We start from the raw sequence: 21965 nt of genomic DNA on the forward strand, positions 1-21965 counted from the left end.
ACACTTGCTCATGTAACTGTAACCCCTCTGTACAGTATTTTCACAATAAATTTTCACTTATTTAAAAAATAAAAAACCCAAATAAAACAGTTTTTAAAATATATAATTTGTCTTCAATCCGTGTCTCCAGCTATATACCTACCTTTTGTGTATGCATGTGTGTGTGTGTGTGTGTGTGTGTGTGTGTGTGTGTGTGTGTAAGTGTGTGTTGCCACTGTGATTTGAACAAAGGGCTTTGAGTTCTTGCTTGGCTTTTATATTGAAGATTAGTGCTCTACCATTTGAGCCATAGATCCACTTCTGGCTTTTTGGTGATTAACTGGAGATAAAAGTCTCTCCAGTTTATCTGTTCAAGCTGGCTTTGAGCTAGGATCCTCTAATCTCAGTCTCCAGAGTAGCAAGGACTACAGGTGTGAGTCACCAGTGGCCAGGAGACTCTTTTCTTCAGTGTACACTGTCTCACAGTTCTTCAAACTTTCTCTTTTCTTTGTTCTTCTAATGCTGTTAGATTTGCCTACTTACTCCATGCCAGACTTCCTCTTAAACTCCAGTCCTAATTATGTCAACGTTAACCTAACCGCTGATTGCTGAGGATGGTTGCATCCTATCACAGTGTGGCTACTGCCATCGAGTAGGCAGTAAACAACATGGCTCCAAGGATAACCTTGGCCAAATCACTTTACTCATCATCCCGAAGCTGTTTACAAATAGTGTGCTTTCATAGTCTAAGAAACCTACATATAAAATTACCCACAGCAGTTACTTTATGTAGGAAGCATTAAGGAACTGTTAGCTAGGAATCACACACTAAGCTGGCACTTGCACTGCTATCTTTTCATGTAATCTATTTACTTTATCAGTTTACTTTATACTGAATTTATATCTTAATTCTTTGACTTTTAAAATCACTTTTAGTATTAGGCAACAAATATACACAAAATATTTCTTGATAAAATCTAACCAAGTACCTTGCATTTTAAAACAAGTTTGTGTTATTTCAAATGGAAACATGTTTTTTGTTGTTGTTGTTGTTGGTGGTGGTGGTGGAAGTATTGTTTTTTGCTGCTGATATTGCTTTTTGTCTTTTTATGTCATGGTATTCAGTATACACTATGTGGAAAATGAACTATGTAACTTTTGGGCAGAGATGGGAGGGGGAAACTAAGGGAAAGGAGAGGAAGTAGTGACACTGTCCAAAAAGAATTATACTTATTACCTGATTTACAAAACAGTAAGTCATCTGTGCAATACCTTAAAAATGACAGTAAGATTTATACACACACACACACACACACACACACACATAAATATATATGTGGCCGGGCACCTGTTTGTCACACTTGTAATCCTAGCTACTCAGGAGGCTGAGATGTGAGGATGAGGGTTCAAAGCCAGCCTGGGCAGGCAAGTCCACGAGACTCTTATCTCTAATAACACACTAGAAAACCAGAAGTGGCACTGTGGTTCAGGTGGTTGAGTGCTTGCCTTGAGCTGAAGAGCTGAGGGACAGAGCCCATGCCCAGAGTTCAAGCCCTACGACCAAAAACAAACAAACAAACAAACAAACAAAAAACACCTAAAAAAAAAATTCCAGAAGGAGCAGGGCACTGGTGGCTCATGCCTGTAATCTTAGTTACTCACTAGGCTACTCAATAATGGAGGATTATAGTTCAAAGCCAGGAAAGTCTATTTCTAATTAATCAGCAAAATACCAGCTTGTATAACTCAAGTGCTAGAAAATCAGTTGTAAACAAGGAAAAAGAGTTCAAGGTTTTTAAGTTCAATCCCCACTACTCCCACGTCCCTCTGCACTCATATCCAGAAGGAAAAAGGGTAAAAGTTTACGAGAACTCAATTGAATTCTCTAGTTTGCATTATTACAAAATAAATAATGCAATAAAGTAGGATATGGTCACACAAGTCTGTAGTTCCAGCTATTCAGAAGGCTGTGGCAGGAGGATCACTTGAGCTGGGTAACACAGTAAGACCTCGCCTCAAAGAAAAGTATTGAAAGTATAACAAGAGCGAGACGTTGTTTTATTTCACTTCACCTTGCCGCACTCCAGTTTCAATCCTAGTAGAAAGGTCTGCTTGAGGGGAAGACAGATGCACCAATGGGCCAGCCCCTGGCATGAAGTTGTTGTCAGGATCTTCTGCGTATATTCGAGCCTCAAAGGCATGACCTTGCAGAGGTATTTCTTCCTGGCTCAAAGGAATCTTCTCTCCTGCAGCAATCTGGCAATAGAAGAATGCTTCTTATAAAAACCTATCACAAGGCTGGGAAGGTGGCTTAGTGGTAGAGTGCTTGCCTTGCATGCATGAAGCCCTCAGTTCAGTTCCTCAGCACCACGTAAGTAGAAAACGTGGAAGTGGTGCTGTGGCTCAAGTGGTAGAGTGCCTGTCTTGAGCTGAAGAGCTGAGGGACAGCGCCCAGGCCCAGAGTTCAGGCCCCACGACCGACAAAACAAACAAACCAAAACAACAACAAAAAAACCCTCACCACACAGCAGCTATGAGATTTAGACAGTCAATGGTCTTGCTTTTCCTATGGAAAATATACATTTGGATTTTGCAATGCTGCCAGATATGTGCTTTTACCTATCCACTGGAGAGCTAGGAAAAAAAAAAAAAATAAAAACACACAGCTTTGGAAGAGTCTGTTAGTTACAATAGATTTGTCAAGTCTTTTAATAGAGAAAAAGCAAATTCACAAACTGATGACTACTTTATAACTATAAAAATCAATGTTTGAGCTGGGAGCTGGAGGCTCATGCCTATAATCCTAGTTTTTCAGGAGGCTGAGATCTGGGAAAGTGATTTGAAACCAGCCCACGCAGGAAAGTGCATCAGACTCTTATCTCTATTTCACCAGCAAAAAGTTAAGTCAGAAGTGGAGGTGTAGCTCAAATGGAGAGCACGAGTCTTGAGCAAAAAAGCTAAGGGACAGTACCCAAGCCCAAGTGCCAGTTCCAGTACTGGCATACACACAAGAAAATTCATATTTATTTAGAAATAATGCAAACAAAAATATCTTACTGTCAAGATATTCTTTTCACCTGAGATATTAGAACTCCATTCCCAAATGCAACATTTTTATAGTAAATTATTAGTTTGTGTTCAGTCATGGGGACGGTGGGGCTGAACTTAACTATCCTATGGTGTCATTATCACCAGCAAGAGAGTGATAAAGCAACAGGAAAAGGGAAGTACACTACAGAGGAAAACGTCTCATCACTCTGCACATATAAATAGGAAATATCGAGAATCACAATAGGAACAAAATGAAAAGTAACTAAGATATAAATGCCTCCTTGGCATGGTATTCTCAACCACACCCTCTACAGCCATATTGTCTGGCTCGATTTTGTTTCTATATCACAGAGCCAGGCAAACTTCTTCAGCTCTCCATGCTTTGAGGAAAGCACCTGCTGTAAGCAAGCACCACTGAAGCATGAGCTGATATCATTTCATCCCTATCTTTCACAATGCCTTTGGTGGTTTAACAGGTTTTTGTTGTTGTTGTTGTTCAAGACGGGAACTCAAACTTGGTACCTGACACTGGCTTCCTTGGTTTGCTCTCTACCAATTGAACCACACCTCCAATCTCAACAAGCAGTTTTGTGTGTTTAAATATTTTAAAAAATTGACCATGTATGATACTGCAAAATATGATCTGACTTTTAATTACATAGACCCATGTACAATTGGCTTGGCTTGTCCTATATTCCTGGGTCAATCATGCCTGCAGTTGTTGGGATTCAGTAGACTTCGGTTCTCTCAGGCTTAGATGCCAATTCACTGAAACCCTAACCTTGAACATCTTCCTAGCTTCTCAGGTCACAGGTAGCCATCTGCACCTGCAGCTGGAAGCAATGCACACATCATTGAACCTTCTATCTAAGCTGTCTGGCTCTATCCACAGGCGGGTCCTGGAGTGCAAGCTCTTGACTCATCAAACAAGGAGGTCCTTGCTTTTCCTGTGTCTGGAAAACACATTCCAAAGTGCTTTGAGCTCTTCCTTAACTTCTAGAATCTCTTCTTACATGATAAAAACTCACTTCTTTTTCAAAAAAACAGTTGCTATAATCTACTTTTTTTTTATTCCCTTTTTCTTTTTATTCTTTCTCTCTCTGGGGCTTTAACTCAGGGCCTGGGTGCTGTCTCATGTTTTTCACTCAAGGCTGGCACTCTACCAATTGAGCCACAGCTCCACTTCTGTCTGTTTTGGTGCTCAACTGGAGATAAGACTCTCATGGGTTTTCCTTTTCTGTGCTGGCTTTGAACTTCAAACTATAGATCTCAGTCACCTCAGTAGCTAGAATTACAGGTGTGAGCCAGTGTAATTTTTTGAGTTCCAGGGGAAAAAGTCTGCTGTTTTTGCCTTTGGTACTAGAGTTTGAAATCAGGGTCTCAAGATTGCTGGGCATGCCTTCAAACCGAATCTTGTGATCTGTGAGGTCTCCATTACCACCTATGAGCTGGGATGACACCAATCTACTCAACTTCAGCAATTTTCATTAGCTCCCAAAGTTATAGAAACCTAGAAGAATCTTTTGGTTCAATTAAAAACACCAATCACTCACTAAAGGAGCATCAGATTGTCCACAGAAGTTCAGAAAAGACAAAATTCTTTAAATAAAACTTCAAGCTGGGCATAAGTGGCTATATCTGTAATCCTAGCTACTCAGGAGTCTGAGATCTGAAGAGCATGGTTCAAAGCCAGCCCAAGCAGGAAGGTCTGTGAGACTCTCATCTCCAATAAGCCACCAAAACAGTCAGAAGTGGAGCTGTGCTTCAGGTGGTAGAGCACAAAAATGTGAGCACAAAATCCTTGACTACAAAAGCTCTGGGACAGTGCCCAGGCCCTGAGTTCAAGCTCCAGTACTGCAAGAATCAAAAAAAAAGAGTCAAATTATCGTATGGCTTATAACACTTTGGTCTTAAGGCTTAGTCTCAAAATCATGCATTAGACAAGTGTTGGCAGTGGTAGTTTACCTGCTGGCTGCCCAGTGCCTATGGGGAACTGAAGGTAAGTAATAAATGAGAAATCAGAGAACCTAAAGTGCCATTAATGTCAGCATCCAATGTAAGCTCTATTTTTCACTCTTATTTCCCGGTTTCCTTTACAACCACTAAAAATGATTCCTGTCCAAATGCTTCTTGACATGTCTCTTAAAAGGAGACCAGAAGGTAACCTAAAAAAATAAAATAAAATAAAAGGAAAAAAAATACTTCATCGGTTGATGAAGTATTCTCACCCTGAGCTGCCACTCCACCAAGTCTGTTCCTGTGATCATCTCAGTAACAGGGTGTTCTACCTGCAGCCTTGTATTCATCTCCATGAAGTAGAAATTGTGCTTTGCATCCATAATAAACTCCACAGTTCCTAAAAGACAAAATACCATGGTCAAGTAGGGGACCTCGGGCTCATATCTGTAATCCTAGCTACTCAGGAGGCTGAGATCTGAGGAGCATGGTTTGAAGCCAGCCTGGAGAAATCCTTGAGACTTTAATCTCCAATTAATCAGCAAAAAGGAGGAGGTACTGCTTAAGTGGACCAGCCTTGAGTGAAAAAATCTAATAGACAGGATTTGGGCCCTGAGTTTAAGCCCCAGAACTGGCAGAGGAAAAACAAATAGAATGGACACATTTCAATTGCACATAATCAGTATCAAGTCAAGGTCTTTCATAATATAGAATATTGAGTACTACTGCTGGGTTCACTTAATGCTAAACATTTTGCATTTCATAAGGAAAGCATCTCACATTTTCCAGCAGTAAATGAGTATCAATTCAAAATAGGGAGCTGCCTGAGAATTAGCAATGGAATAGTATATTTGGGGTTGTGAGCAAATGGGAAGCCCAAATTATGAGTAGAAAGCCTTGACTAGAAAAGGCTGAGAATGCTCTTTTCCTCCCTGGCTGTCTGAAGGTCTGCCGCCATCATGAATGACACAGTAACTATCCGGACCAGGAAGTTCATGACCAACCGACTACTTCAGAGGAAGCAGATAGTCATTGATGTCCTTCACCCTGGAAAGGCAACAGTACCTAAGACAGAAATTTGGGAAAATCTTGCCAAAATGTACAAGACCACACCCGATGTCATCTTTGTATTTGTATTCAGAACCCATTTTGGTGGTGGCAAAACAACTGGCTTTGGCATGATTTATGACTCTTTGGATTATGCAAAGAAAAATGAGCCCAAACACAGACTTGCAAGACATGCCTGTATGAAAAGAAGAAGAGTTCGAGGAACAGTGAAAGGAATGCAAAAACAGAATGAAAGAAGTCAGAGGGACTGCAAAGGCCAATGTTGGAGCTGGCAAGAAGACAAAGGAATAAAGATCCAGCATTGGCTTGACCTGCAGCGGTGACGAATTTTTCACGAAGGGATTAATAAACTGTAAAAATCAAAAAAAAAAAAAAAAAAAAGAAGAAAAGGCTGAGAACATGAGTCCCTGATACTCTAATATCATGACCCAGTACACACGCACAGCGTGCACGCATGCACACATGCACGCACACACACACACACACCCCAGCATTAACAACAATGAAAAATTATAATTTTTCCTCTAGCTTTTTTTTCCCATGGGGCTAGAGATAAAACCTAGAACCTCAAGCATATTTAGGCAAGTGTGTCCTAGCTTGGTTAAGGTTTAATTTTAGAAAATAAACTTTAATTATTTTAAGTGTAAATGTGTTGGTTTTGTCAGTTTATGTAATTAGTATACCTGTCTTGCAAAACACATTAAGTTCTTCAGAGAGAAGAGAAATGAAAGAGCTCAGCACTCGAGAGTGAGAGCACTGGAGCATGAATCAAGTGAATGTTAAAGAAAATCTTAATTTTCTTATTCTTGACTGACTTAACAAAAGACAATAGCTTATGTATACCTTCATATATATGCTTATGTATGAGATTCATGATGACAATAACAGAAAGAATAAGAGGAAAAGTTAAAGCTCTTTGTTTTTGGTGCCATACTGAGGCTGAACACAGGTTTTTGTACTCATTTGGCTTTTTCTCTCAAAGCTGGCACTTTGCCACTTGAGTCACACCTCTACCTCTGGCTTCTACTCTGGAGATAAGAGTTTCACATACTTGCCTGCCCAGGCTGGCTTTGCACCCTGAGTCTCACATCACAGCCTCCTGAGTCATTAGTGCCCATCTCTCCCTGAACCTATCTGGGGGGAAGGGAGATAGTTATACGTTCTTATTATTATTAAAAAATATACCTGGCACCAGTGGCTCATACCACTAACTATTCAGGAGGCTGAGATGTGAGGACTGTGGTTCAAAGCAGGCTGGAGCAGAAAGTCCATGAGACTCTTATCTCCAATTAACCAAAAATCTGGAAGTGGACCTGTAGCTCAAGTGGTAGGGTGCTAGCATTGAGCCAAAAAGCCCAGACCATGAGTTCAAGCCCAATATCTGGCACAAAAGGAAAGAAAGAAAGAAAGGAAGGAAGGAAGAAAGGGAGAAAGAAAGAGTGAGAAAGAAAGAAAGAAAGGAAGAAAGAGAAAGAGTGAGAAAGACAGAAAGAAAGAAAGAAAGAAAGAAAGAAAGAAAGACAAAAAGAAAGAAAGAAATAAAGGAAGAAGTGAGAAAGAAAGAAATTCAGTTCTATGACTGTCATGAAATCCAGGCTCTGAAAGTTAACCATGATCCATTCAATTTTCTGGTCACAGCACTGTCATTGCTTCTGACCTCATTCGAAGCCTTAGACATATGAGGCTTTGTCCTTGCCCTTCTACTTCTGGAAAAAGCCAAAGATATATCTGACGGAGAAATTTTCAGAGAAGACAATGACTCTGTCTTCCTAAAAGATAAAACCTTCACTTTTCTTTATGAGGAAAATAGCAACCCCAAACCACAGGCAGGTTGGGGCCTGCGCAAACCTCAGTTTTAAAAAAATGTTATTTCTTGTTTTAAAAAATATTAATTTTGTTTTCTTTTTTCCTTTCAAACTTTTTATTGTTGTTGTTGGTTGTGGGGCTGGGCACTATACCTGAGCTCTTTTGCATGAGGCTAATACTCTACCATTTTGAGCCACAGCTCTACTTCTGGTTTTTTGGTGGTTCATTGGAGAGAAGAGTCTCACAGACTTTCCTGTTGGGACTGGCTTTGAACAGCGATCCTCAGGTCTCAAGCCTCCTGAGTAGACAGGATTATAGGCAGAACTACCAGTATCCAGTCTTCCTTTCCATGATTTCCCTCATTTGTAATAATTAGTATATGTCTAGAATAGTCCCAGCAGAGGATCACAATAGCTTAGTAACTATGTACATAGGACCATATAAAGTGATGCTAATTGAAATGAACTCCAAGATATGGACACAAGAGGGTTTTTTGTTTGTTTTTTTAATGTACTATGTGAAGTTCTTTCTTTTTTCTTTCCTTTCCCCCCCTTTAGTTTATCCTCTGTTGCCATTGTTTTTCATCTGATTTGAGAAGGGAAGAGGAATAACAAAATGGTGAGACAGAGGACAAAGGGTGAACCAATGCAACAGTGATACTCATGAGACACTGTGTTGGAAATGAACTGTACAACTTGTGGGGAGGGGAGGGAAAGTGGGAGAAAAATGAGGGGGGGGTAACAATGTCCAACAAGAAATGTACTCAGTACCTGACTTATGTAACCGTAACCCCTCTGGATATCACCCTGACAATAAACAAAATGAAAACACCACAAAACCAAAAAACTTTTAAGTGGATTTTTTTTACCTTTCTCCTTCTCACTTTTCCCTTATTGTTATTTATTTATTTATTTTTGTAGTGCTGGGGATGGAACCCAAAGCCTTGTACATGCTAGGAAGGTGCTACCACTGAGCTATATCCCAGCCCTTGATTTCATTTATCTTATCTTTAATTGGATCTCTACTTTCCTTTAACTACTTTAAAAATTATCTCCTACCCTTCTCTCTCTCTCCCTGTGGGTTATGGGGCTTGAACTCAGGGCCTGGGTGCTATCCTTGAACTCTTTTGCTCAAGGCTAGTGCTCTTCCATTTTGCATCACGGCTCTACTTTTTGATTGGTTAATTGGAGATAAGTGTCTCATGGGGACTTTCCTGCTCCAGCTGGCTTCGAATGGCAACCCTCAGATCTCAGCCTCCTGAGGAGCTAGGATTACAGGCGTGAGCCACCAGCGCCCAGGTTCTTGTGTGTGTGTGTGTGTGTGTGTGTATTTGTGTGTGTGTGTGTGTGTGTGCGCGCGCTCTCGCACGCTCGCGCACCAGTTCCAGGCTTGAACTTAGGGCCATGTGTTTTTATTCAGCTTTCTTGCTCATAGCTAACACTACCACTTAAGCCATGCCTCTGTCTAGCATTTTTCTATTAATTGGAGATGAACTCTTATACACTTCTGCCTGGGCTGGCTTCAAATTTCAATTCTACAGGTCTTAATCTCCTGATACGAACCACCATGAAAATAAGAACTTTTAGGGAAGAATAAGGGACCAGTGGAAAGAAGGAGTGAAAGGAGGGCAGGAAAGGTCAGAGGGGAGAGTGCAAGATCAAAGCACAATATATGCATATATGGAAATTTACAGTGAAAACCACTAGTCTGAAAAATTAATATAATTTAATAATTACAGTGAAAATATAGGCAACATATAGTATCTATTCTTGGAACACACAGAAGTCAGTAACAGAAGGGTATCTGAAAAACCAGTATCAAGAAAAATTTTATAGGCTGAGAATGTGGCTTAGTAGTACCTTAGTAGTGCCTGCCTAGAATACATGAAGCTCTAGGTTCGATTCCTCAGCACCACATATACAGAAAAAGCCAGAAGTGGCGCTGTGGCTCAAGTGGTAAGAGTGTTAGCCTTAAGCGGTGCCCAGGCCCTGAGTTCAAGCCCCAAGATTGGTTAAAAAAAAGAAAAACTTTACAATATTTTTAAACTAAATGAAATTGAAAATACAACATCAAACGTTTGTGAGATGCAGCAAAACCAATGTCTAGAGGGAAATTCACAGACCTAAATAAATATATTGGGAAAGAAGAAAAGACTTAAAATCAGTAAGCCAACCTTCCAACATAGAATATTAGAAAAATAACAGCAAATTAAATCCAAAGTAAGCATAGATAAAAATTTTAAAATAGAGGAAAAAACCCAATGCAATTGAAAATATAAAATTAGTAGAGAAAGTCAATAAACCCCAAACTAGTTCCTTGAAAAGGAACTGGGTTGGCCTTAAACTGCTATTCTCAGATCACAAGCCTCCTGAATAGCTAAGATTTCAGGTAATAGCCACTGGAGCCTGGCTTGTAATTGGTCTTAACATAAAATTTATTTCTTATTGTGAGTATGGTTAAAAGGTTGAACACTACTGATTTTATATATATATATATATATATATATATATATATATATATACATATATATATGTATATATATATATATCTTTTAACTTCTGAAACAAAGATAAATTGTTTTCTTCTCTTGTGTTAGGAGTGAAACTTAGCATACCTGCTCCAACATAATTTACAGCTTTCGCAGCTCTGACTGCAGCTTCTCCTAGCTTTCTTCTTACTTCAGGTTTAATACCAGGCTAGGAAAAAGGATTAAAACACATCTGCATTACTACTTTGACTTGCTGGAGATTTCCATCTAATGTAATATTATATTTTTATTTAGCAAACAACTGTGGGGAAAAAAAAGCATTAGCAGGCATGGTACTGAGGAGACACTATGTGGGAAATGAACTACACAATTCATTGGCAGGGACAGGAGGGGGAAATGGGGAGAGAGTAAAGGAACAGGATGACATTGTCCAAAAGGAATGTACTCATTATATGACTTATGAAGCAATAACCCTTCTGTATGAAACCTTAATAACAATTGCACATATATTTTAAAGATAAGAATTATAGCTAGTAGGAGGTTGAGATCTGACGACTGTAGTTTGAATCCAGATGGGTAAGAAAGTCCCTGAGACTCATATCTCCACTTAACTACCAGAAACCCAGAAGTGGTGAGGTAGCTCAAAGTGGTAAAGCATTAACCTTGAGCAAAAAGATCAGGGTCCGTGCCCAGGCCCTAAGTTCAAGCCCCATGACCAACAAAAATGAAAACAAAATAGATAAGGATTAAAATGCTAATGTTAATTACTCCAGTAAGAAATACTGTTCTGTGACTTAACTTTCAATATCACAAGGTTTAATGTTTTAATGTCTGTGTTACAGATACTACTTGGTATAATTACATCCTTATCCTTTGTGTCTAGTTAGCAACTTTCATAACTATATGAAAAATACAATAATCAGTAGGAAACTTTCACTGATCTCTATTTTCCTTCGGGATGATATAGCAATTAATGACTTTCTAGAACAAAGGATTTCTTGAGATTCCATGTTAAGAAGTAAGGTTCATAAAAAGAAGTATATGCCAATCAGTAAAAATTTTAGCATTTTAAAAGAAAGCTCAACAGATAAATATTTAAGCAATGACTGTTTATTGAAGAATAAGCATTTACCAGTTGCTGGTGGCTCACATCTATAAACCTAGTTACTCAGGAGGCTGAGATCTGAGGATCACAGTTCAAAGCCAGCCAGGGCAGGTAAGTCATGAGACTCTAATCTCCAATAATCTCTCAGAAAAAGCCAGAAGTGGCTCTTGAAAGCAGTAGAGTGCTAGTCTTGAGCACAAAGAGGCTCAGGGACAAGCCCAGGCCCTAAGCTCAAGCCCCAGATCGGCAAAAAGAAATAAAGATTCAAAAAAAAGGACAAGACTATCTAAAACAATTAAGAAGGTTCAAAGAGACATAAACCATTAAAGTTAAAGTGCCAAAGAAGAATGACTCTCTTCCACAGAAATGACCGAAGGCAGGAAGATATCTAATGCATTGTAGAACCACCATAAACAGTTGGTTAAAAACAAGTTTTTGCTATTAAAAAATACAGCCAGGGCTGGGAAGGTGGCTCAGTGGTAGAGTGCTTGCCTTGCATGCATAAGGCCCTGGATTCGATTTCTTAGCACCACATAAGCAGAAAAAGCTGGAAGTGGTGCTATGGCTCAAATGGTAGAGCTTTAACCTTGAGCTGAAGAGCTGAGGGACAGCGCCCAGGTCGAGTTCAGGCCCCACAACCAACAAAAAAACAAAACAAAACAAAACAAAATAAAACCCTTCCAATTAATCCGATCATTCTTGTTCCACTCCTGCAACTAATTCCAGTGAATTATAATTGAAAATGGGCAAGGAAACCTCACAACCCAGCTGGTAACTCTTCAGCTGACAGATCAGAGTAGATTTTCTGAGATTTTTTTTCTGGAAGGAACATGGCCCTAATGTGCCTGGCCTTGGAGCATCGAGGAGCTCCATGTCCCCATCCCTGAAGCAAGGTCTTGTGGTTACACTGTTGCTAGGAAGCTGGTATCCAATAGGACTTTGAGGGGTAGGGGACACTTCTTAGACTGATAGGAACCAGGTGTGCATTCCAGAGAAGTTCAGAACGCTTCCTTTGTGGATCCTTACCGCTGGGGCCTCCTCAATGATCTTCTGATGTCGCCTCTGCACGCTACAGTCTCTTTCAAACAAGTACACTGCATTGCCATGGTGATCACCAAACACCTGGACTTCCACATGCCTATTGAAAAGCAAACACATAGGTAACAATCCTTGGTTAAGGGTGATAAGTGTCACATTCCAAATTGTCGGCTCTAATCAGGATTCCCCCATTTTCATTTTTCTTTCTTTCTTTTTTTTTTAAGACCTGGAATTTTGACTTCAAAATAGAAATTGTAGATTTAGAAACAGAACTATATTCTTGTCAAATCTCAAAGTAAAAGTTTTCATTTGTACAACAGATATTTGAGAGGAAAAAAATATATATCTGAAATATTTGGAAAACTAAAGACTGAAAATACAGAAAACTCAAAATATAAAATTCACATCGTTAAGGGAAAGGCTGGCAAATCTGACTACATAAAAGTTACAAGTTACAGTTATCTTTCATATGATCACTTTATAACTTTATAAGCAGACTTAAAATTTTTTTTATATCAGATGTTTATTTATTTAACCAGTCCTGGGGCTTGAACTCAGGGCCTGAGCACTGTCCCTGAGCTTCTTTTGCTCAAGGCTAGCACTTTACCAGTTGTGCTGCAGCACCAATTCTAGCTTTTTCTGTTTATATGGTACTGAGGAACCGAACTCAGGGTTTTATGTATGCTAGGCAAGCACTCTACCACTAAGCCACATTCCCAACCCCTATATCAGACTTTATAAACCATGGAAAACTATAATCAAAATGTCTCATCCAAAAAAAAACCTAAGAAATAAATTAAGTGATGCATCAGATAAATAAATATAGACTACTTAGTATTTTAAGAATATGCTTAACCCGGCCATAGGACTTCACTATCACTTTAAGGGGTTAGATTTGAACATACTTTTGGAAAGACCCAAGCATTCAGGCCATAGGACATGGTAGTAGGATGGAGGGGAGTAAAGCAGCCTTATTATAAGGTCAGATTAAATCATAGTCTTCTTGTGGGCCTGTGCTTGAACTATAACCTTCAGTAGTGTCTCTTAATTTTGTTCATTTTCTCTCTTCAGTGAGCCAGAAGCATAGAGAAGGTTACAGCTAGCTAACTTCCTCCAGGGACAGAAAGGGCTTTGGCAGTTTCTCAGGGAATTAGGACTTGGTGGTCCTTTTGCTAAGAAGAACAGAATGTTCTGAGTCTATTGCAAAGCAATTACTTTCCTTTTCATGGATACGCCTTGTGAGAATCTACAGGGGCTTCTGGAGGCAAGACACCACTAAGGAGAGTGAGCCAGCCCAGGATGAGTTAGCTGGATTACGTGTGAGCCATCAGCGCCCAGCTCCATTTCTATATTTTACAGAACACATAAATACATTGCTTTTGTCATTTAGTTTAAGAAGTCAAGAGTCAGGACAAAAGCTGTCTACCTTGGTGTGTCCACAAACTTCTCAATGAGCATGGCATCATCATTGAAAGACTTCTTTGCTTCTCTCTGAGCCGATTCTAATTGTTCTTGAAATTCTTTTTCCGATCGAACGATCCTCATGCCCTAGGAGAGATAGGATGGCTATGACTGCAAGATAAATAAAGCAAAGATGACTTGGCTGAATTTGCAAAGGCAAATACCCAGTGCTCACCTTTCCCCCTCCGCCTCGGACGGCTTTAATCATGACTGGATAACCAATTCTCCCAGCGTGCTCCTTCAGGCACTGGGTGGACTGGTCCTCGCCGTGGTACCCTTCAATAACAGGCACTCCAGCAGCAGCCATGATGGATTTGGATGTACTGTGGAGTGAAAACACCAAGATGCCTGATCTATGAATTCTTTCATAGAGGGGAAACACAGATATAGCCTAGTGCACAAATTACAATGAATTCTAAAGAAACTATCCCATATACACAAATAATATTAACATATAATGATATTGACATATAATACATATAATATATAATAAATATTAATATACATACTAACTTGCTTGTTGCTTTTTCTCACATCATATGGCAGCTCATCCCACCTTTTACTCAGTGTACAGATTAGAATCCCTAATTGAATATTTTCTGTAACTCAGTGGAGTTTTCTTACATGGGCAGGTAAGTCACTTATATCCATGGCAACAAAATGGTATGATTAAATTGCCCACTGGAGGTAAAAAAAAGATCTGTATCAAATAACCTTTGTGTAGTCTATTTAGAAAGATAAGAACTCATACCTCTTTATTCCCATGTCTCTAATTGCAGAAGAAGGAGGACCTACAAAGATAATCCCTTCTTGCTTACAAAGTTCAGCAAATTCCATGTTTTCTGAAAGAAACCCATATCCTGGATGGATAGCCTAGAGTGAAAAATAAAATGACACCCTTGTTAGTTCTCAACTGGCTGGGCTTGGAGACATTGCCTAAACCAGAAGAAGAATCTTTTCTTTTGAGATGCTGGGAAATCAAGCTCAGGGCCTTTGCACAGGCTAGGCAAGTGTGCTTCCACTGAGCTACATTCCCAGTTCTGTATTTCTTTTTGCTGTCGTAAGATATACATAACTTAAAATTTACCTCTTGACCTTTTCTCTCCAGTACCAAGGTTTGAACTCAGAGTCTCCAGCTTTTGTTTGGCTTGCTTACTGTCTCATAGCTGGCATTTAGGCCATGCCTCTAGCCAGCTTTTGGCTAATTGTTTTGGAGATGGGATCTCTCAGACTTTTCTGCCCTAGCTTGCCTTGACCTACAATCCTCCAGATCTCAGCTTCCTGAGCAGCTAGGATTATAGATATGAGCCACTAGTGCCCAGCAACACTTCAACCCCTTTGAAGTACATAATTCAGTGGCATGGAGTACATTCACATTGCTGTACAGTCATTACCACCATTCATCTCCAGAACATTTTCATCAACCCAAACAACTCCCACTTCCTTCTCTCTCTAGTCTCTGGCAATCTCTATTTTATTTCACACCTCTGTGAACTTGCCTAGTCTGAGCATCTCATATAAATGGAATTATACAATATTTGTTCTTGTGGATTTGGCTTATTTCACTAAGCATAATGTTTCCAAGTTCATCCATGTTGTAGCAGATATCAGAATTTTATTCCTTTTTAAAGCTGAATAATATTTCACTGTATGTATGTAATCTACATTTTGTTTATCCATTCATCTGCTGATAGACATCTGAGTGACTCCTATATTTTACCTACTGTGAGTCATGTTGTGATGGACAGTGGGACAAAAGTATCTGACTCCCTGGTTTAAATTCTTTTAGATACGTAACTAGAAATGAAACTACTGGGTCACATGATCATAGGGTAATCTACAGCAACTCTGTACTTTAATTAAAATAATACTGCTATTAGGGAAGAATGCCAAAGAGTAAGGGTTTCAGAGTGATAAGGGTGATGTGTGTGCTCTGTCTCTGTGTAAAACTAGCCTGAAAGTGAAACCATAATATCTAAAAGCTGGAAAGAGCCCACTGGGGCAATAATACGCTATTATCTTCAAGCCACAACCTATGGTTATCTGTCTAGAACATAGCCAAGAAGCAAATACAATAAATCATATACTACATCACACATACACATACACAGAGTGGGGAGAGAGAAAGAGAGGGAGGGCTTAGTGAAAGAGGAACCTACTCGGCTCTAATTTACTCAGAATTTTAACAAATTTTAACAAATCTGCTTATCTGGCTCTGAAGGGAAATCAGAAACTGAAGAAGAGCAAAATTTGAAAGAGTAAACACACCAATAACAATCACAGATTTAGCCAAAGAAAGAAAGAGGGGGCAGAAATGGCATCCATACTTTAATAAAGGATAAAAATTGGTTCTTTTAAAATAATAAGTGTATTATAATAAGCAGAATACAAAAAGAGAGTAAAGCTTAGCCAACAGTTAAGTTCAAAGAACATTTCCAAATTAAAGGGGTAAGCTTCAGAAATCTGGCAAACTCATGAACAGCACAACACATAGCATTTTTTTATGTGTGTAATTGTACAAGGAGGGAGTACCATACTATTTCCCTTGTGTAAGACCTTCTTTTAACTTGACTTACCCCCTCTATTGTTCTCTTCCCTCTCTCCCTATTGTTCAACAACAGTCACTCAGTTCCCTTACGTTATCTTCACAGAGGCATTGTATTTCAGTATTATTTATCTTCCTTCATTCTCCTTTCCTCTCCTTCTACCCTCTTGTTCCCCAAACAGTCCCACAGTTTCCATTACGTTCTATTACATACATAAATATGTATATGTATATATGTTTGTGTAAATCAGTGAATAAGTCTATCTGCAATATTAGCCAAAAAATTGCAATATTTGCCTTTCTGGGCTTGGTTTATCTTGTTCAACACAATCTCCAAGCCACATGCTGGTGGCTCAAACCTGCAATCCTAGCTATTCAGAAGGCTAATATTGGAAGTTTGTGGTTCAAAGTCAGCCTGGGCAGAAAAGCCCTGAAGACTCTTATCTACTATTAACCAGCAAAAACCTGGAAGTGGAGCTGTGGCTCAAGTGGTAAGAGTGCCAGCCCTGAGTGAAAAACTCAAATGAGAACAAAGCCCAAGTTCAAGTCCCAGAACTGGCGCAAAAAAGCAAAGTAAACAAAAAACAAGATCTACATACAGTTCCATCCATTTTCCTACAAATAACACCTTTTGGCGGGTGTGGGAACCGGAGCGATGAGGGAGGACTAATAGGAAGGGTGAATAAGGATAAATATAGTTGAAGTATTTTATATGCATGTATGAAAATAATAAAACTTGTTGAAATTATTGTAAGAAGGGCAGTGGGGAGAGGGTAGGAGTGAATTACATCAGGGTACATTGTGTACATAGATGGAAGATGAACTCCCCTTGTACTACTAATATAGTCAAATAAAAAATGTAAAAAGAGCCAGGCACTAGTGGCTCATGATTGTAATCCTAGCTGCTCAGAGGCTGAGATCTGAGGATCCTAGTTCTAGCCAGGCAGGAAAGTCTGTGAGACTCTTATCTCCAATTAATCACAGAAACACCCAGTAGTAGAGCTGTGGCTCAAGTGGTAGAGCACTAGCTTTGAGCACAAAAGAAAGTTCAGTGACAGCACCCAGGCCATGAGTTCAAGCCTCAGAACCTGAGTTCTGAGTAAAATGAAACCTGAATAAAAAGAAAAGAAGATATCTTAACAGAAAAGAAAAGAAAGAGGTCGGGCATTGGTGGCTCATACCTATAATCCTAGCTACTCAGGAGGCTGAGAACTGAGGATCATGGTTCAAAGCCAGCCCAGGCAGGAAAGTCCGTGAGATTCTCATCTCCAATCAACCACTCAGAAAACCGGAAGTGGCGCTGTGGCTCAAGTGGTGGAGCCCTGATCTGAAGAGCTGAGGGATAGTGCCCAGGCCCAGAGTTCAAGCCCCATGACTGATAAAAAAAAGAAAAGAAAGAACAGAAAGAACAGGAGCATAGCTCAAGTGGTAGAGTGCCTTCCTAGCAAGTAGGATCCTTTGAGTTCAAATCCTAGTACTAAAAAAAAGGAAAAGGAAAAAGAAACCTACAGTCCAATGACAATAAAAACAAGCAAATTAATTCAGACTAAAACTTCACATTTTGCAGTTGAGGTTTCAACTTTTTTACTTTTATATAAAATGGTCAAATATTTATGTTGGGAAAGTAAAATTGGTCTACACTGTCCTCCCTGGTCATGTTTCATTTTCTGTCTCTTTGAGGAATGATTCACCAATTTGTAAGTTGATAAATTTAGTAAATTCATAAAACTCTGCAACCATCACTATAATCAAGTTTTAGGACACTTCCCTCATTTGAAATGTTCCCTGTACTCACAAGCTGTCACTCAACCCACCTCTGACCTCCATTTTTTTCCTATTTTTTTATTTTGTATTTACTTTTTTTCTTTTGTACCAGTACTAGGGCTTGAATTCAGAACCTAAGTGCTTGCTGTTCCTTAGCTATTTTGCTTGAGACTGGCACTCTACTACTTGAGCTACAGCTCCATTCTTTGTTAATCGGAAATAGGACTCTCATAGACTTTCCTGCTTGAACTGCCTTCAACTGAAATCCTCAGATTTCAAACTCTTGAGTGGCTAGGGTTGCATGAGCCACTTGTGCCTGGTTCTGTTTTCCTTTAGTTTTGTCTTCTAAAACTGTTGATACAAATAGACTTTTATAGCACATCATTTGTTGTTGTTGTTTTTGTTTTCTCAGTTGTGGGGCTTGAACTCTGGGCTTGGACGCTGTCCCTGAGCTCTTCAGCACAAGGCAAGTGTTCTACTACTTGAGCCACAGTGCCACTTCCAGTTTTCTGGTGGTTAATTGGAGATAGAGACTCATGGACTTTCCTGCCTGGGCTGGCTTTGAACTGTGATCCTCATATCTCAGCCTCCTGAGTAGGATTACAGAGTGAGCCACTAGCACCCAGCAATTGGAGTTATTTTTTTGTTTTTGTTTTTTGCCAGTCCTGTGGCTTGAGTTCAGGGCCTGTGCATTATCCCTGAGCTTCTTTTTTTTTTGCTCAAGGATAACAAATTTGAACTCTACTCCAGAAAATATTGTTGGTTTCTTTTCTTTTTTGTCTCATTTATCTGTCTTACAGAGGGAAAGGGGAGGCACAGAAATGGAGGGACAAAGGATGAACAAATGTAGCAGTGATCCTCACTGGACTTTATGTTGAAATGGAACCACACAACTTGTGGGTAGGGATGGGATGGAAAAACTGGGAGAGCGTGAGGGAAGGGATGACATTGTCCAAAAAGAAAAGTACTCTTTACTTGACTTACGTAACTGTAACCCTCTGTAATCACCTTTATAATAATACAACTTTTAAAAAACATACACTGTCTATAAAATTTAAATTTCAGTGGGTTTGAAGTGGATCCAAAAAGTGTGCATTTCTAAGAAAAACTCCTAATTGGTGGTGAGAAGTGTTGTTTGGTATGGCAAAAATTTTGAAAATTTTCATAAATTTTGAAAAATATCATGCAGAACTTTTTATGTATTAGATTTTATATCTGTAAAACAGATAATACTGGGTCATGTATATATTAAGTGATATTTATGTTAAAGTACATGGATTTCTACCAATAGGTATTATTATCCTCTACTTTTCTACCTAAAGGTCTTTGACTCTATGCATTGAGAAGCCTTTAAAAACATACACAAAAACCTGTGTTATAAATTAATGCCAAAATTATTCAGTTTAGAAATTTTGGTTCTAAAAAAAGGAACATAGAGACATAAATGTAAAACAACTTCATACAATCATTAATTCAAGTGAAAAATGCCCCTGGGTGTTAGCTCTTTGGGTTGCTCGTTAGTATTAAGTATTAAATGACTGGAACAAGAAATTTTAATGCTCAAGAGGGAGAAATCAGTAAGACCGAGCAGGCAAGAATTTATAAGAGGCAAGAACTGAGATGGGGGTGAAGAGCAAGACTACTGCAAATGACCCCTAATCATTCTGCCAGCTTCCAAGTCTACCAGCCCGCGAGTGATCTCATTAAAATACAAATCAGCTCAGTCACCTGCTGAATTCTTCCAAAAGCTACTTCGAATGCAATACAAAAACTCCTTGTCAAGTCCTAAATACATACAGACTCTTTTAATGTCCTAAAATAATAATGCAACCCCATCTTATGCTTCCGGGTCCACATCAATTTCTTCCTTTCTCAGTAGATTTTCTCAGTAACAAGGTCAACCTTCCATTCTGGGCTTTGAAAGAGGCTCTGAAGTTTTGCCAGGTGGGGTTTGGTTGGGTTCTCTACCTATAACCACTGGAAATGGGCAGTTTTCCTATACCTCTATCTTGGGAAGAAGCAGTTGATTCCAATTTTCAGCTTTATTGGCACTCCTGATAGGAGTTAGTTGAAAAGCAAGCAGTCAAGGAATTGTGGCCTAAACAACTGATAAGGTGATAAGACAAAACAAGTCTAGAAAAGTATGAGGAAGTAAGAAATACAAAAGAATGAAGAAATAGGATGGAACATTAAATCTTTGGCACCACAACCTTACAGGAAACAGAAGAGAGACCTACCAATCAGAATGCCGTCTTCCAGGACTCCAATTCTCACTATTTAACCCAAAGCCAAGCTCTAATAAGGAGGATGGCACTGGGTGACTGAGATGGGCTGATTATCTGTATTCCAGTAGCATATCTATGCCACATGCTCTTTCTCTGCCATAGTTCCTAATACATTTTCCTATTGTGAGAAAAATGTATTTTCTATTAGAGTAGTTTGATTCCTTTCTGTTAATCTTGTGTTAATCTGTTAATCTGACTTTTCTGAAAAGTTCTGCTTGGCCCTTGTTAATTACATTTTAGTTAAATCCTTTTCCTGCTGCACATGCACTGAGACATCCTATTAGAAGCTCCTTGCATTTTAGTTACATCCTGTTAAGTAAATCATATCCTTTTGCAGATTGTGAACCTGAGCTCAGCCAATGGGAGCAGAGGGGCAGGGTCTGCCGGGTTAGGGATGAAAAGGGAGCAGCCTGCCTGTTCTGTGTGCTTGCTTACAGATTTTTGGCTGATGGTGCACCCTTCTGCTTAAGTAAACTTTGCCTTGCCAAGTTCCTTTCAAATTGATGTCCTTATTTCCTCAACATCCTCAACATACTGAACTATTTCTAATGCTATCATCTTTAGGATGTTCAGGTCTTGCCTGAATTTTCTCTTATCAGATGCAAATAATAAAAGGTCAATTTAGCTGCATTAAATTTCTGGTAACATATTTGGTGCATTGGCAGGGAATTAGAGACTATACATGTCTTTTTCTGACTTGGATTCATCAAAAGGTAACTCTGCCACAAGCTGCATTACTATGTGCCCTGCAGCTAGATAAGGTCCCTCCCCAGATCGGAGCTACAGCTGCTGAAGCGTCCTCCTCCAGCTTCTTCTCCAAACCAAGAGGGCTGCTCACTTTGTATCTCTGAGGAGCTTATACTTTATCCTCTGTTGTTCTACTCTCTGACACTGATGGAGGTAACTCCTAAACTCAAGTCTCTCTGTTTAAACATGGAATGGAATGTTAGTTTTACTGGTCATACTGAGCAGCAGTTCCTCACTCCCCTCACTCCAACCACACGGAACACTTGTGTTCTTGAATACCAAGCTTGTTTCATCTCAGCCTTAGCAATCCCAACAGAATGCGTTTCCTTAAATATCTTGGATGGCAGGCCCCTTCTCATCCCTTAGTCTTAGTTCAATTGTTATCTTCTAACTACTTTATTTAGAAGTAACTCCCACCCAATTTTCATCTTTTTATACTGCTTTACTTTCTTCCCAATAGTATAACTCTGCTTCTTGAATTACTGGTTTCAATATTTATTATGTACTTCACAACTACAGTGGAACTACACAGGGGAGAGACTGGCTGACTTACTCATTGTGGTATGTAGGCTTGGAAGCTGCCACTAAGCAGGTGGCCATGTGGTGTTTGTTGAGAATAAATATGAAAGTGAAAAGGAAGGGGAAAGAGATTGTTAGGTGATAGAACCATGT

At 39.4% G+C, this 21965-nt stretch overlaps 1 protein-coding gene and 1 pseudogene across 1 annotated transcript in view; one reads left to right on the forward strand and one right to left on the reverse strand.

Annotated features, from left to right (window-relative positions):
• Mccc1 (methylcrotonyl-CoA carboxylase subunit 1) overlaps window positions 1-21965 on the reverse strand; it is a 60411-nt gene that overhangs the window by 27023 nt on the left and 11423 nt on the right. The window contains exons 5-11 of the mRNA XM_042699629.1: window positions 14704-14825; window positions 14128-14275; window positions 13918-14039; window positions 12480-12591; window positions 10475-10556; window positions 5259-5386; window positions 2052-2235 (exon numbers count right to left, since the gene is read on the reverse strand). Of these exons, the coding sequence (XP_042555563.1) occupies window positions 2052-2235; window positions 5259-5386; window positions 10475-10556; window positions 12480-12591; window positions 13918-14039; window positions 14128-14275; window positions 14704-14825 (898 nt within the window). The remainder of the gene's footprint in view (window positions 1-2051; window positions 2236-5258; window positions 5387-10474; window positions 10557-12479; window positions 12592-13917; window positions 14040-14127; window positions 14276-14703; window positions 14826-21965) is intronic.
• Window positions 5874-6413, forward strand: LOC122125080 (annotated as a pseudogene).

Source organism: Dipodomys spectabilis, unplaced genomic scaffold (assembly GCF_019054845.1).
Source record: "Dipodomys spectabilis isolate Male_0828 unplaced genomic scaffold, ASM1905484v1 ptg000260l, whole genome shotgun sequence".
NCBI classification, from domain to species: domain Eukaryota; kingdom Metazoa; phylum Chordata; class Mammalia; order Rodentia; family Heteromyidae; genus Dipodomys; species Dipodomys spectabilis.